At 34.2% G+C, this 15,187-nt stretch overlaps 1 protein-coding gene across 28 annotated transcripts in view; it reads left to right on the top strand.

The window, feature by feature from the left end:
- The window catches only part of AGBL3 (AGBL carboxypeptidase 3), a 94,315-nt gene that overhangs the window by 5,347 nt on the left and 73,781 nt on the right, over window positions 1-15,187 (top strand). For 21 of the 28 annotated variants that reach the window (XR_012074247.1, XM_072964419.1, XM_072964404.1 and 18 more), the window contains 2 exons: window positions 6,243-6,428; window positions 12,650-12,757. Coding sequence is in view for 26 of the 28 variants with exons in the window: in XM_072964419.1 (XP_072820520.1) it covers window positions 6,243-6,428; window positions 12,650-12,757 (294 nt within the window). In the remaining 2 variants the exon portion in view is untranslated. Of the gene's footprint in view, window positions 1-6,242; window positions 6,429-8,299; window positions 8,358-12,649; window positions 12,758-15,187 lie in introns of those variants that run through there. The other 7 variants (XM_072964410.1, XM_072964408.1, XM_072964412.1 and 4 more) reach the window with 5 other exon arrangements.

Genomic DNA, 15,187 nt, shown 5'->3' with positions numbered 1-15,187 from the left:
AGTTTTTTGGAATAGTTTGAAAAGGATAGGTATAAGTTCTTTATATGTACCATAGAATTCCCCAGGGAAGCTGTTCAATCTTGGACTTTATTTGCAGGAAGTCTTTTTTATTACAGATTCTATTTCACTTCTAGTAATTGGTCTGTTTTAAATTATCTGTTTTTTCTTGACTAAGTTTTGGCAGCCTATGTGTTTCTAGAAACTTGTCCATTTCTAGTAGGTTGTCCAATTTGTTGACATATAATTCTTCATAGTATTCTCTTACAGCTTTTTGTATTTCTGTGGTATCAGTTGTTATTTCTCCTTTTTCATTTCTTATTTTATTTAATTGGGTCCTTTCTCTTTTCTTCTTGGTAAGACTGGCTAGAGGTTTGTCAATTTTGTTTATCTTTTCAAAATATCAGTTTTTGGTTTTTTATCTTTTGCTTTTTTTAAATCTGTTTTATTTCCTCCCTGATCTTTAATTTCCTTACTTCTGCTGACTTTCAGTTTTGTTTGTTCTTTTTTTAGTTCTTTTAAGTGGTAGACTAGGTGTTTATTTGAGATTTTCCTTGTTTGTTGAGGAAAGCCTATATCACTGTGATCTTCCCTTTTAGAATCCTTTTGCTGTATCACATAGATTTTGTATTTTGTCCTGAGGTATTTTCTGATTTCATATTTGATTTCATCATTCATTCATTAGCTTTTTAGTACCATGTTGGTCTTCGTGTGTTCACTCTTTTCCCATTTCCTTTCTGTGGTTGATTTCTAGTTTCATATCATTGTGGTCAGAAAAGATGCGTCAGATAGTATCTGCCCTCTTAAATTTGTTGAGGCTTGTTTTGTGGCCTGTATGTGGTTTATCCTAGAGATCATTCCATGTGTGCTTGAAAAGAATGTGTATTCTGGGTTGGGGGGGTTGTTTGTTTCTTGGTTTTGTTTTGTTTTGTTTTGTTTGATGTAGTATCTTGTAGATGTCAATTAAGTCCAACTGGTCTGTTGTGTCATTTGGGACCTCTGTTGCCTTACTGATTTTCTGTCTGGAAGATCCATCTATTAATGTTATCAGGATGTTAAAGTCTCCTATTACTGTTGTATTCTTGTCAAACTCTCCTTTTATATCTGTTAGTATTTGTTTTATATATTTAGGTGTTCCTACATTGGGTGCATATATGTTAATGAGTATAAAATATCCTCTTGTATTGCGCCCTTATCATTATATAATATTTCTTCTTTGTCTTTCTTTGAGGCCTTTGTTTTAAAGGCTATTTTGTCTGATATGAGCATTGCTACCTCCACTTTCTTGTCATTTCCATTTGCATGAAAAATCCTTCTTCTTCCCCTCACTTTAAATCTGTGTGTGTCTTTTGCCCTAAAATGGGTCTCTTGTAGGCAGCGTATTGTAGGTTCTTATTTTTTTAATCTAATCTGCCTCTCTATGTCTTTTGATGGGAGCATTTAGCCTACTGGCATTTAAAGTAATTACTGATAGGTATGTACTTGTTCCCTTTTAAACCTTGTTTTCTAGTTAATTTTGTAGTTCTTTGTTCATTTCTTCTTTTTGTTTTTTCTTTAGTGGTTTGATGGTTTTCTTTTATGTTATGCTTGGATTCCTTTCTTTTTGATCTTTGTGTGTGTGTGTGTGAATATGTTTTTGATTTGTGGTTACTTTGATTTTCAAGTATGTTAACCTGCAACTATATCTACTTGCTTTAGAACTGATAGTCATTCAACTTCAAACACATTCTAAAAGATCTACATTTTTATACTACCCACCACCCCACATTTTGTGATTTTGATGTCCTATTTTATATTTTCATGCTTATCCTTTTACTGTTAATTTTAGTTATAATCGATTTTACAAATTTTTTATTATTTTTTAATCTATGTACTGGCTTATTTCAGTGATCTTCAATCCTTTTATATATTTGCCTCTCCTACTGTGATTTTCCCTTTCCTATAGATACTTGCTTCTTTTCTATTTAGAGAGAACATTTAATATTTATTTTAGGTATATCTGATATTTCTGTATTCTTCTATTTTTTGCTTGTCTGAGAAATTCTTTCTCTCACCTTCTATTCTAAATGATAATTTTGCTGGGTAGAGTATCCCAGGATGCAGGTTTTTCCCTTTCAGGACTTTGAGTATATCTTCCACTCCCTTCTGACCTGCAGAGTTTCTGCAGAGAAATCAGCTGGTAGCCTTATGGAGGTCCCCTTGTGACTCACTCTGTTTTTTCCTTGCTGCCTTTAGAATCCTTTAACTTTTGTCATTTTAATTATGATATGTCTTGGTGTAAGTCACATTGGGTTCATCTTGCTTGGGATCCTCTGTCATTCCTGTACCTGTATATCTGTTTCCTTCTTTAGATTTCAGGAAGTTTTCAGCCATAATTTCTTCAAATACATTTTCAATCCCCTTTTCTCTCTTGTTTCCATTTGGAACCCCTATTATATGTAGGTTGGCACGCTTCATATTATCCCTTAGATCTTGTATGTTGCTTTCATTTTTTTCATTTGTCTTTCTGTCTGCTGTTCTGAGTGATTTCCATTATTCTGTTTTCAAGATCACTTATTCATTCTTCTCCGTCATTTAGACTGTTAGTTATTGCTTCTTCATTATTTTTTATCTTGGCAATTGAATTATCTCCTTTTGATTGGTTTCTCTTTATAGTTTCCAGCTCCTTGTTGTAGTGAATTGCACTTCTATTGATAATCTTTCTCAATTTCTTTAGCATTTTTATTACCTCCTTCTTGAACTTGGAGTCTGTTTCATTATTCTTTCAGGGGATTTTGTCCTTTTGATGGAGTAATTCCTCTGCTTTTTCATTTTACTTAACTTTCTCTAAAGTCTCTGAATTTAGGAAAAAGTTACCTACTGTGGTCTTGAGGGGATGTTTTTGTGTGGGAGTGTCCCTGTGTAGACTGTGTGTGTCCAGTATTTTTGGTGGGAGTGCTAGCTTTGGTGTGGATGCTATGTCTTTCTTCAGAATGTGCTGACTGTTACCCCTTGATAGGGGGTGTGATTGGTGATACAGTGTCTAGAGCCTGTGCTTTATGTTAGGCGAGCCTTCTTTGCTCCGTGGTTATCACCACCCTGTCAGTTGTGGGGTCTGCTCCTCGGTTTTTGGAGTAGAAGTCCCAGAGGTTGGGTTCAGTAAGGCTCTGTTGTCCTTAAGGGCCTGCTCTGTCCCAAAGGAGGTGACAGCTGAAGCAGGTGAGGCCCGTGTGGTCACAACAAACTTAAGCACCACCTGTGTAGGTTTCTGTGGTTCTGCCCAGAAGTAGCCCAAGGTTACATCCCTTTCTCTGTTGTGTTTGTCCCAGATCTAGTGCAGGGCTGTGGTGAGGAGTAGAATGGGGCGAGGATTGGGGCATTGTGCCTGCAGGAATTGAGGTGGCCGTGTTGCTGCCTGGGATGTGGGCTATCTCTGTGGCTGACTTCTCCCAGGATCCTTCTGCCCCAGATCTGGTGCTGAGCTGCAATGTGGAGTGGGTGGAGCTGGCTTGCTCTTGCTAGGAAACGTAGTGCTGTATACTCTTGGCCAGGGCCTGTCTGCCAGAGATTCAGCATTTAGCTGCTGCATGTTTTTGTGGCACTGCCTGGTATGTATGCTGACAGTGGTTGTCACAGCTCTGAGGAGATCACATGCTAGGCACCCTGGTCTGTTTCTGTGTACTTAGGCTGAATCTTTGTCCTGATCTAATTGCAGGCTGTGGTGTGCAGTGAACAGGGACAGGGCATCCACCCCTTTGGATTGGGAAGTGCAGCAAGGCGGCAGCTGCTAGTACAAGGCTCTCTCCGCCCTGATTGTAAGCAAGCCAGCACGAGTGCACTCCTCACAGGGTCTAGGCTTCTCCAGCCCTTCTGTTTGTCTCAGTGGATTTCCCAGCAGGCAAGGGGGCTTGTTTCCTCTCTACAGGACCCCAGGACTGGGATGCCCAGATTGTGAGTCTGTCTGTTCCCTCCCCAGGGTGAGGGTCTGCATTGTGGACCTTCTCTTCCTTATAGATCCCTCTCAGGGGCACAGGTCCCACCTGATGCCTTTCTTTCCTGTCCTACCCGGATACATGGAGATCTTTCTTGCAGTTTTAGTTGTATAGGAGATCTTCTGCCAGTTTCCAGTTAGTTTTCTGTGAGAATTGTTTCACACGTAGATGTCTTTTTGATGTATTTGTCAGGGGAAGTGAACTCCACGTCCTCCTACTCCATCATCTTGGTCCTCCCCTGAAGTTTAGACTTTTGAGTTTTGTTTTAAGTTGATTTTTAATGAAACTAAATGAAAGTGGTCATTAGAAAAGACTTCACTTAACATAAGGATTTACCTTGACATTTCTTTAAGTAGCTCTTTAAACACATTTACAGTATGACTCAAGTTTTAATGGACACTATGTTTTAGAAGTACTTGTTTTTTTTAATTTAAGTATAGTCAGGTTACAGTGTTGTCAATTTATGGTTTACAGATACTAGTTCAGTCTAGAAGTACATCTTTATTTAAATGAAGAATGCCTTAATAAAGAGTTTCCTTAATAAAGTCATTCATATGCAAATGCACATGTATATGGCCATCTTGATGTATACTTGATTTTTAAAATTTTATATGTTTCGAGTACTTTCAAATGCACATTAAAATATTTCTTCTAAATATTCATATATCTACCACAGATATTCTGTAATTGGAGATGGAATTTCTATCTTTTTTTTTTTTTAACCACCATTCTAAAACAAGTCTTTACTTTTGAGATAACCACTATTCTCAGTTTTATGTGTATCCTAGACCTTTTTTTTTTTGCATTTGTACTCAAACCTATACCCATATTCATAGAAAATTTGTAGTGTAGACTTCTTCCCCTACTTTTTTCTTTTTAAAATTTTGCCTATCTGTTGGAAGAAAGGAGTAACTCACTATTTTAACTAACATTTCCTTGGTTGCTAAAGAAATTGAGAATTATTTCATATGGTTGTCTATTTATATACTGCCTGGTAATGATTGCCCACTCATAGTAGTCTTTTGTTAACTTTGTTTACGTTACATCCATTGTTTAGAATTATTTTGATGTTAAGTTTATCATTATTCATTTGTGGCTCTTCATTTTTATATCTGTTTAAGCTACAAAGACCTTCCCTGCACCAGGGTCATCAATATAATCGTCTCAATTTCCTTTAATTTTATCTACTTGCTTGAATTTTGGTATTTAATTTAAGAATAGTATGATATGGATCTAATTTTATTTTCTAATTCATAAATACCTCCCTTGCCACTTTTGAGCTATACTGTAAATTAGACAAAATGTGGTCTTTTCACATAATGGAATACTAGATGACTTATAACTGTTGAATAAATAGCTCTATATAAAAATCCTTATAAGTAATAATCCTTAGAAGTAGAAAGGAAGATAATACTATTCCTTATTTATATATAGTAAGGTTTATGTTCAAAGAGGCTGCATTGGCCAACCAAAATCATATAGAAACAAAGTGGTAGAATAGAACTGAATTTGTCTGACTCATCATCTAATTGCTGTATCTGCTATTGTACAAAAAGTAGTGAAGAATTATCTAGCTAAAAATCCACATTTCAGAGGTGAAAAAGCAAGAGGAGTCAGACAAAATGGAGAAGTGATTATGTGAAAGGTAGAAAGAGAGTTCACTAGCAACCTTTGAGAATATAGTTCCAGCAGGTGGTGAGGAATTATGGTTAGTGAGTGTCATTTAACGCATTAGACAAATAGTTGCCAATATGATTAAGTTTTAAGACTCAGCAATAGACAGTTTCCTAGAAAAGCTGCAAGAAACAAACGTCACTGGAGTAGCATTGAGAACTTAACATAAATTAGCAGGGAGGTAGGTGTAGCTCAGTGGTAGAGCACATGCTCAGCATGCATGAGGTCCTGGGTTCAATCCCCAGTATCACCTCTAAAAAATAAATAAGTAAGTAAAACTAATTACCCCCTGCAAGAAAATAGATAAATAAAAAATGTAAAAATAAATTTAAAAAATTTTTGAAACACTGAATTTAAAAAAAAACATAAATTAACAATATATGAGATCAATAGCTATTTTCTAGCTATTGTGAAAATTGTGACAAATTTCATTAGTACTTTTTATTTTTGAAATGCCATGAAATATAAAATATTTTTAAAATATCCACAAATGTTCACAAATTAATGGCTTTAGAGGGAAAAAATAAACTATATTAAAAAATGATAGGAATTGGGGTTTTCCTTCTTATCACTCATGATCATGTTTGAATCCTTTTTCAGCTGACTCTATTAGTGACCCATTTTTCCCCCGGACCACACAGATACTATTGGAATATCAGCTAGGAAGGTGGGTGCCACGTCTTCGTAAACCACGAGATTTATATGGTGTCTCTTCTTCTGGTCCGCTGGGCCCAACACGGTGGCCGTACCACTGTGAAGTCATTGATGAAAAAGTCCAGCATATTGGTATGTTCTTAACAGTTTGGGGGATTCAAACATTGGCAGACTTATTTTGCCAATCTTGATTTTAAAGAGAATACTCATGGTATTAGAACTGTACATTCCAGCAGAAACATAACATTATATATATGATATATATATATAATTTAAAATTTCTAGTAGCCACATTTAAAATGGTTAAAAAACACCAAGTGATAATGATTTCAAAAATATATTTTATGTAATCCAAATATATTCAAAATATTTTACATCCTTTTTTTAATACAAGGCTGTCAAAATATGGTGTGCATTTATACTTACATTTCAATTCCAGTTTCTCCACATCCTTGCCAACACTTGTCTTTTGTTTCTTGGATAGTAGTCATCCTAACAGGTGTGAGATGATATCTCACTGTGGCTTTGAGTTATATTTCCCTGAATATTAGTGTGGTTGACAGTGCAATCTGTATTGAAATTCCAATGGCATTTTTTCTAGAAATAGAAAAACAGCTCTAAATTCAGATGGAACCACAAAAGGCCACAAATAGCCATATCAGTCTTGAGAAAGAACAAAGCTGAGGCATTGCACTTTCTGATTTCAAAATATATTACAAAGCCGCAGTAACCAAAACAATATGGTACTGGCATAAAGACAGGCATACAGGCCTATGTAACAGAATAGAGAGTCCAGAAATAAATCCATTCATGTATGATCAACTGGCCTTTGACAAGAATGCCAAGAATACACACTAGGGGAAAGATGTTGAGAAAATTGGACGATATGCAATACACAAAAGGATGAAATTGGAACTTTATCTTATACAAAAAAATCAACTCACAACAGATTAAAGACAAACATTAAGACCTGAAACTGTAAAACTCCTGGAAGAAAACAAAGGGAAGAGCTTCATGACATTGTTCTTGGCAATGGTATCATGGATGTGATACCAAAAGCACAGGGAACAAAAGCAAAAAGAGACACGTGGGACTACTTCAGATTAAAAAGCTTCTGCACGCAAAGGAAACAAGACAGTGGAAAGGCAGCCCATGGAATGGGAAAAATATTTGATAGGAGTTCATCTCTAAAATACATAAATTTCTACAAACAAATAGCAAAAAAACGAATAACCAGATTTTAAAATGGGCTTAAAAACTTGAATAGACATTTCTCTAAAGAAGACATACAAATGTCCAACAGGTATATTTATTGACTTTTTATATGAACTGTTTGATAACTTTACCCATTTTGTTATTGATTGCATTTTTTGTGTTCTTGATCTATAAAATGCTCTCTATATATTCAGGAGATGGGCTTGCTATGTCATCTATGTTGCATACTTCTTTTTCTTAGTCATTTACATTTCATCTTTGTCATTCAGAAGTTTTTGATTTTTATGTAATCAGTGTGTGTACCATTTTTCTATGACTTCTGGGTTTTGTAATTCTCATGTTTCTCTTAACATTTTTCAGATTGTATTTTTTGTGATTAATTTTTTTATTCATCAGGAATCCATTTTGATGCAAGAAGTGAGCTCCCAATCTAGTTCTATTAACTCTAGCCAGTTGTGCCAACAAAATTAATCAATAATTTTTTTATCTGCTGATTGGAAATGCCGCAGTTATTATATACTAAACTCCTAGGTCTGATTTTGAATTCTATTCTATTCCATTAACTTGTCTATTCATATGATGGCATGAAATCTTTATTATTGAAGCTTTAAAACTGTAAATTTATGTGGTAAACCTAGTTCCCCATCATTACTTTATTCTTTTTCTTTAATTTTCCAATTTCTTGGCTACTTTTGCCTTACCTGTATTTCTATATGGAATTTTTTAAAAGCTTTCCTAGTTATCCCAAAATTAATATTGGTAACTTTGTGATCACATTACGTTTATAGATTAATTTAAGGAAGAGTGACAGCCTTACAATATTGCATCTACCTATCCAAGAACAAGGTATGTCTCACTGTTTATTCTAATTTTCCTTTATCTCCCTTTATAGTTTTAAATTTTTTCCTGCACCTTTTCTAAGTTGTATTGTTAGGTATTTGGTTTTATTGCTCTTTTAAATAGACTCTTTATTACATATTATTTTCTAACTTGTTCTGTAAAAGAAAATTAACTTTTGTGTACTTATTTTGAAACTATTCACCTCTTGTTTCTGATTTTTGAATTATTATATATGTGCCAGATACACATTTACATCATCTAGCAGTAATGTAATTAAATCTTTTCATTTCCAGTTTTCATATTTCATACTTTTTTTTTTCTTGACTGAATGCATTGACTGGTACTTTGAAAAAACATAATAATTTTACATTCATCTTGTTCCTTATTTTAATGGGAATGCTTGTAGTGTTTTCCCTCTTAGCAAACTATAAACTCAAAATTATTAAGAAACTTTACCAGGAATAATTAACTAAATTTTATTAAATGCTTTTTCAGCATCTCTTGGAAGAAAGAGTCATAATGTTCTCATTTAGTGTGCTTGGTGAATTATGCTAGTAGGTTCCTTAATACTGAACCAGTTGTATATTATTGGAATAAACAGTTAATTGTTATGTATTATTTTTAGTGTGCTGCTGAATTCTGTTTGCCAGTATTTTATATAGTATTTTCCTTTAATATTCATAAATAAGATAAATGCGTAATTTTCTAACTTTTGTACTTTTTAAGGTTTTGTTATAAATATACTCAAAATTCTTTCTCTTTCTCCATGTACTAGAATAATTTCAGTAATATGGCAATTAGCTGTTCTTTTAAGTTTAATAGAATTCTCCTAAAACTATCTGGGCATACTTGTTATTGTTGTTTTAGAGTTACACAGAATATTTTTATTGTAAAACTTATGTTTCTTCTTTGTTAGTTTAGATTTTTCTGTCTATTCCAGGGACAGTTTTGGTTATTTGTATTTTTCTAGAAAAATAATGCTTTTCATGAAGAATTTTTGATTTATTTACATAGCCGTAGACAAAGAATTCTCTTGTAATTGTTTTAATTTCCTTGGGATTTATCTTGTTAGTTTCACCCAAGAATCAATGTTTAAATGTATATTTATTAGTTCTATTGTACTATTTCCTAATTCATTAATTTATTATTTTGTATTCATCTAATTCATTTAGGTTTATTTTGTTCTTTATTTAACCTCTTGTTCTGTATTTACCTTCTTGTTTCCTAATACTTTATTATGAAAATTTCAAAGATAGAAATTGAAAGGCTAGAGAAACATTCAAAACCCACCAACTAGATTCTTTTTATCAATAATTTACCATATTTCTTTATCATATACGTAGCTAACTATCCATCCTTCTCTCTATCCATCATACCATCTTAGATTTTTAATTTATTTCAAGTAAGTTGTAGAATTCTAACATTTCACCTCTAAAATTCAGCATTTGTGATTTTTTTTTATTTTTGAGATAAATTCTACATTCAATGAAATGTGCAGATCTAAGTGTATCAGTCAGTGAATTTTAACAAATGCATAATCTGTGTAATCCAAACCCCTACCACAGTATACATTCTCATTACAGTCACTGAAAAGATACAAATACTCAGGTGTCAATTTAAAAAAAATCTACAAGACTTGTATGCTTAAAATTACACAATGCTAATGAAAGAAATCAAAGATCTAAATAAATCAAGAAATATACCATGTTCACTGATTGGAAAACTCAATCTGATAAAGGTGTCAGTTCTCCGCAAATTGATATACAGGTTCCAGGCAATTCCTATCAAGATTATACTGTCAATCCAAACAAGATTATTTTAAAATTTATATGGAAAGATAAGAGAACTAGAATAGCTAAAACAATTTTGAAAAGAAGCATAAAGTGGGAGTAATAAGCCTATCAAATTTCAAGACCTTTTATGTAGCTACAGTAGTCAAGGCCCTGTTATATTAGTGGAGGGATCTATGTATACATAAATCAGTGGAACAGAATAGAGAACCCTGAAACAAAGCCACACAAATATGCCCAAGTGATTTTTGACAAAGGTGCAAAAGCAATTCAGTGGAGGAAAGTTAGCATTTTCAACAAATTTCTGAACATCCATAGGCAAAAAAGAAAATAAAATGAACTTCAATCTAACACTTTATACAAAAAGATTAATTCAAAATGTATCACAGGCTTAAATGTAAAATATAAAACTATACAACTTTTTAAAATAGAAAATCTTCACAATCTAGAACAAGGCAAAGATCAATATGAAAAATCAGTTTTCAAGAGTGGCAAAACTATTCAATAATGAAAAAATAGTCTTTTCAACAAATGGTGCTGGAACAACTGGATAGGTGATCACTTGCAGTGTGAATAAAGTTTGACCCTTACCTCACACTGTATAAAAAATTAACTCAAAATGAATCAAGACTTAAATGTAATAGCCGAAACTGTAAAGCTTTTAGAAGAAAACATAGAGCTAAATCTTCACGATCTTGATTTTGGCAGTGGATTCTAAACTGTAACACCCAAAGTATAAGCCACAAAAACAACAATAAAAATGAATAAATTGGATTTTATCAAAATTTAAAACTTTTGTGCTACAAAGGAAACTATCAAAATGAAAATACAACTTGAAGAATGGGAGAAAATATTTTCAAATTATCTGATAAATGATTTGTATTGAGAATATATGGAACTTGTAACTCGCAATTAAAGGATAACCCATTTTAAAAGTGGCAAGGGATCTGAATAGACATTTCTCTAAAGAAGATAATCACATGGTCAATAAACACATGAAAAGGTGGTCATCATCTTTAGTCACCAGGGCAATGCAGATTAATACCGCAGTGAGATACCACTTTACACCCACTAGGCTGATTGGAACCAGAATCAGATAACAAGTGTTGATGAGGATGTAGAGAAATCAGAATCCTCAAATCTTGTAGCCACTTTGGAAAACAGTTTGGCACTTCTCTAGGAAGTTCATCGTAGAGTTACCATTTGACTCAGCAGTTCCATTCCTAGGCATATACCTAAAAAAATGAAAACATATGTCCCAAAAAAAGTACCTGAGTGCTAATAATGCCAACGTTATTCATAATAGTCAGAGGTGGAAACAACCCAGATGTCTATTCCATACTCGTTCTCAAGGGCAGATATTTAGTTTTATATATCAAGATGTTAGAAAAAGGCAAATAGCTGAAATTCCCAAAATTTTCAGAATGGATGCTATATTATCAGTTCATGATTAATTTTGGTTTGATTTGATTAAGTTTTCAGCTACTGAGAGTCTCACTTTTAAATTTTAATTTGCTTTATTGCTTATTATCTGCTTATTTGGTTGTATGATGTTCACTTAACCCTACAATGTGCAGTGACGTGTATTTGCATCAGTAGTCTAGTCTGTGTCTTTTCTGTAGCTAGACTTGACACCTATGCATTGTGTCAGATACAGTTCTGTTGCTAAAACAGTTATACATATCATCCCCACAGTGTGTTCGTCCAGTGATACTTGTTTCTTATCACCAAGTTTTTTTTCTTAATTGTTTCAGTGAACGTATTTGGGATCATAGAGGCTGGCTCCTTCTATTAGAGCATATTTATACCCAGAGCCAAGCATAGTCTGACATACATCAGCCAGTAATAAAAGAGAAGTAGGAGAGTGAGTCATCACCAAATTCTTGTCCACTAGAATGTGGGAACAACTTAGGGCAGTTGGGCTATGAAGTCATTTTTTTCCCAATCAGATAGATCATGGTCTACAGTTTGGTCCTAAAAAGAATGAAGAGTAGGAAAGCTGGTATAGGTAAAGAAGAAGGTGAGCTCCTTCCTATGGGGAGACAAAAGAAACCTGAACTATGTATATTAGCTTAGCAAACAACCATTATTAAGGAGGAGGCTGAAGATGCAGGGAAAGGGAGAATAAAAGGTGGAGCAAGATCCCCAGAGGTAGGTTAGAAAGGGATCAAGCACCCAGGAGAAATAGAAACTTTAGTATATATGATGACACAATGTGATGATGACACAAAATAACCATGAGCCAAAATAACTATGATGACATAAAATAACCATGAACTACTCACAACAATAATTTGGAACCAGGGTGCAAATGAAGTGTTAGGGGTTTTGTTAAAGTGTGACAATGCTCATTGTTACTTCCAGTAAACCCTTGGTAAAATCCAGCCTTCCATAAAACACTAAAATTTTAGCCTAGATCTACCAGTGAATAATTTGAAAATATACAGTAAATTTTTCCTGTTTTATTTTGAAGTCATTCAAATAATGTTCTCTCTCTTTTTTTCCCAGATTGGACTCCTTCTTATCCTGAGCCAGTGTACATCCCAACAGGCCTGGAGATGGAACCCCTTTATCCAAACTCCAAGGAAGATACTGTGGTTTATCTAGCTGAAGATGGTGAGTATATGAGACACGTTGCTATCAAATATAATTGGGCTAATCAGTTACCTGGGCTAATCTCTTAGTTATATGTTTTGCTGTTTATAGTGGAAATTGCAGATTACTGGGAAGTCTCTGACTCCATAAACATGTTTTGTTACACATTGATCCAAATGTTGATTGAGTGCTAATTGTATTCTTGAAAGTAAGTATTGTAGTTTATGCACAGTTACTTAAAAATAAAGCATCATGTTGACCATGGATGGAATTTAGAGGGACTTAAGCTTCACATCAGTTTTCCAAGATAAATCCAGTAGAGTTTTCTGCCACTCGTGTTCCCTTTCTATCGATACGTCATGTTCATGCAGTCTTTCAAATGGTTTATTTTCATTTCATACCAGTTTGATGCATTTCTTGGGATTCCCATCTTTAAAAGAGGAAAATATTTCACATTGCAAATAACATCTAAGTTCATATCTCAGGAGAATGTTCTTAACACTCAGGATCAATAATTGCACTTTGAGAGCTCTGGTAATACAGAATCTCTGCTTTACGACAGAGTATGCTAATAATCAAACATAGAAGTCTCAACCTGTATTCTAAACTGTGCACCAACATAAGGGAGTGTGGTACTCCTGTACAATCTCACCATCACATTTTTATATGTTAGACTATATATTAAAGGTAACTTCCAGGGAACATACGTATTTTCTTTAAAGAGCTAGCAAAACAGAGAAATTCACAGGGATTGCTTCTTCTACAGTAAGCAGTTCCAGAAATTGTATACTTGAGCATTTTTAAGCAATTGGAGTGAGAGAAGCACCTCTGATTTTTTAAAATTTTGTTTCAAATATTTACATAGCTAAGCTACCTTAGAACTTCCACACACAACTGAGATCTAAGGTAAAATTACAGTAGTTGAGGTGAGTCAGTCAGGATCTTGTCAGGAATTGGATTTTCTACTTGGGGTAATTCAAGAAAGTTGAAAGAAAGGATAACTTAAAAAAGGATGGGCAGAATTAAGGGAGACTTTCTTTTTTTTAACATTTTTTATTGATTTATAATCATTTTACAATGTTGTGTCAAATTCCAGTGTTCAGTACAATTTTTCAGTCATTCATGGACATATACACTCATTGTCACATTTTTTTCTCTGTGATTTATCATAACATTTTGTGTACATTTCCCTGTGCTATACAGTGTAATCTTGTTTATCTATTCTACTATTTTGAAATCCCAGTCTATCCCTTCCCACCCTCTACCCCCCTGGTAACCACAAGTCTGTATTCTCTGTCCATGAGTCTATTTCTGTCCTGTATTTATGCTTTGTTTTTGTTTGTTTGTTTGTTTTTGTTTTTGTTTTTTAGATTCCACATATGAGCGATCTCATATGGTATTTTTCTTTTTCTGGCTTACTTCATTTAGAATGACATTCTCCAGGAGCATCCATGTTGCTGCAAATGGCATTATGTTGTCGGTTTTTATGGCTAAGTAGTATTCCATTGTATACATATACCACATCTTCTTTATCCAGTCACCTGTTGATGGACATTTAGGCTGTTTCCATGTCTTGGCTATTGTAAATAGTGCTGCTATGAACATTGGGGTGCAGGTGTCATCCTGAAGTAGATTTCCTTCTGGATACAAGCCCAGGAGTGGGATTCCTGGGTCATATGGTAAGTCTATTCCTAGTCTTTTGAGGAATCTCCGCACTGTTTTCCACAGTGGCTGCACCAAACTGCATTCCCACCAGCAGTGTAGGAGGGTTCCCCTTTCTCCACAGCCTCTCCAGCATTTGTCATTTGTGGATTTTTGAATGACGGCCATTCTGACTGGTGTGAGGTGATACCTCATTGTAGTTTTGATTTGCATTTCTTTGATAATTAGTGATATTGACCATTTTTTCATGTGCTTTTTGATCATTTGTATGTCTTTCTTGGAGAATTGCTTGTTTAGGTCTTCTGCCCATTTTTGGATTGGGTTGTTTATTTTTTTCTTATTGAGTCGTATGAGCTGCTTATATATTCTGGAGATCAAGCCTTTGTCGGTTTCACTTGCAAAAATTTTCTTCCATTCCATAGGTTGTCTTCTTGTTTTACTTATGGTTTCCTTTGCTGTGCAGAAGCTTAAGTTTCATTAGGTCCCATTTGTTTATTCTTGCTTTTATTTCTTCTAGGAGAAAATTTTTGAAATGTATGTCAGATAATGTTTTGCCTATGTTTTCCTCTAGGAGGTTTATTGTATCTTGTCTTATGTTTAAGTCTTTAATCCATTTTGAGTTGATTTTTGTATATGGTGTAAGGGAGTGTTCTAGCTTCATTGTTTTACATGCTGCTGTCCAGTTTTCCCAACACCATTTGCTGAAGAGACTGTCTTTATTCCATTGTATATTCTTGCCTCCTTTGTCAAAGATGAGTTGACCAAAAGTTTGTGGGTTCATTTCTGGGC

Source organism: Vicugna pacos, chromosome 7, assembly GCF_048564905.1.
Source record: "Vicugna pacos chromosome 7, VicPac4, whole genome shotgun sequence".
NCBI lineage: Eukaryota > Metazoa > Chordata > Mammalia > Artiodactyla > Camelidae > Vicugna > Vicugna pacos.
Note: the sequence above shows the minus strand (reverse complement) of the source record. Positions and strands in the feature narration are given on the sequence as shown.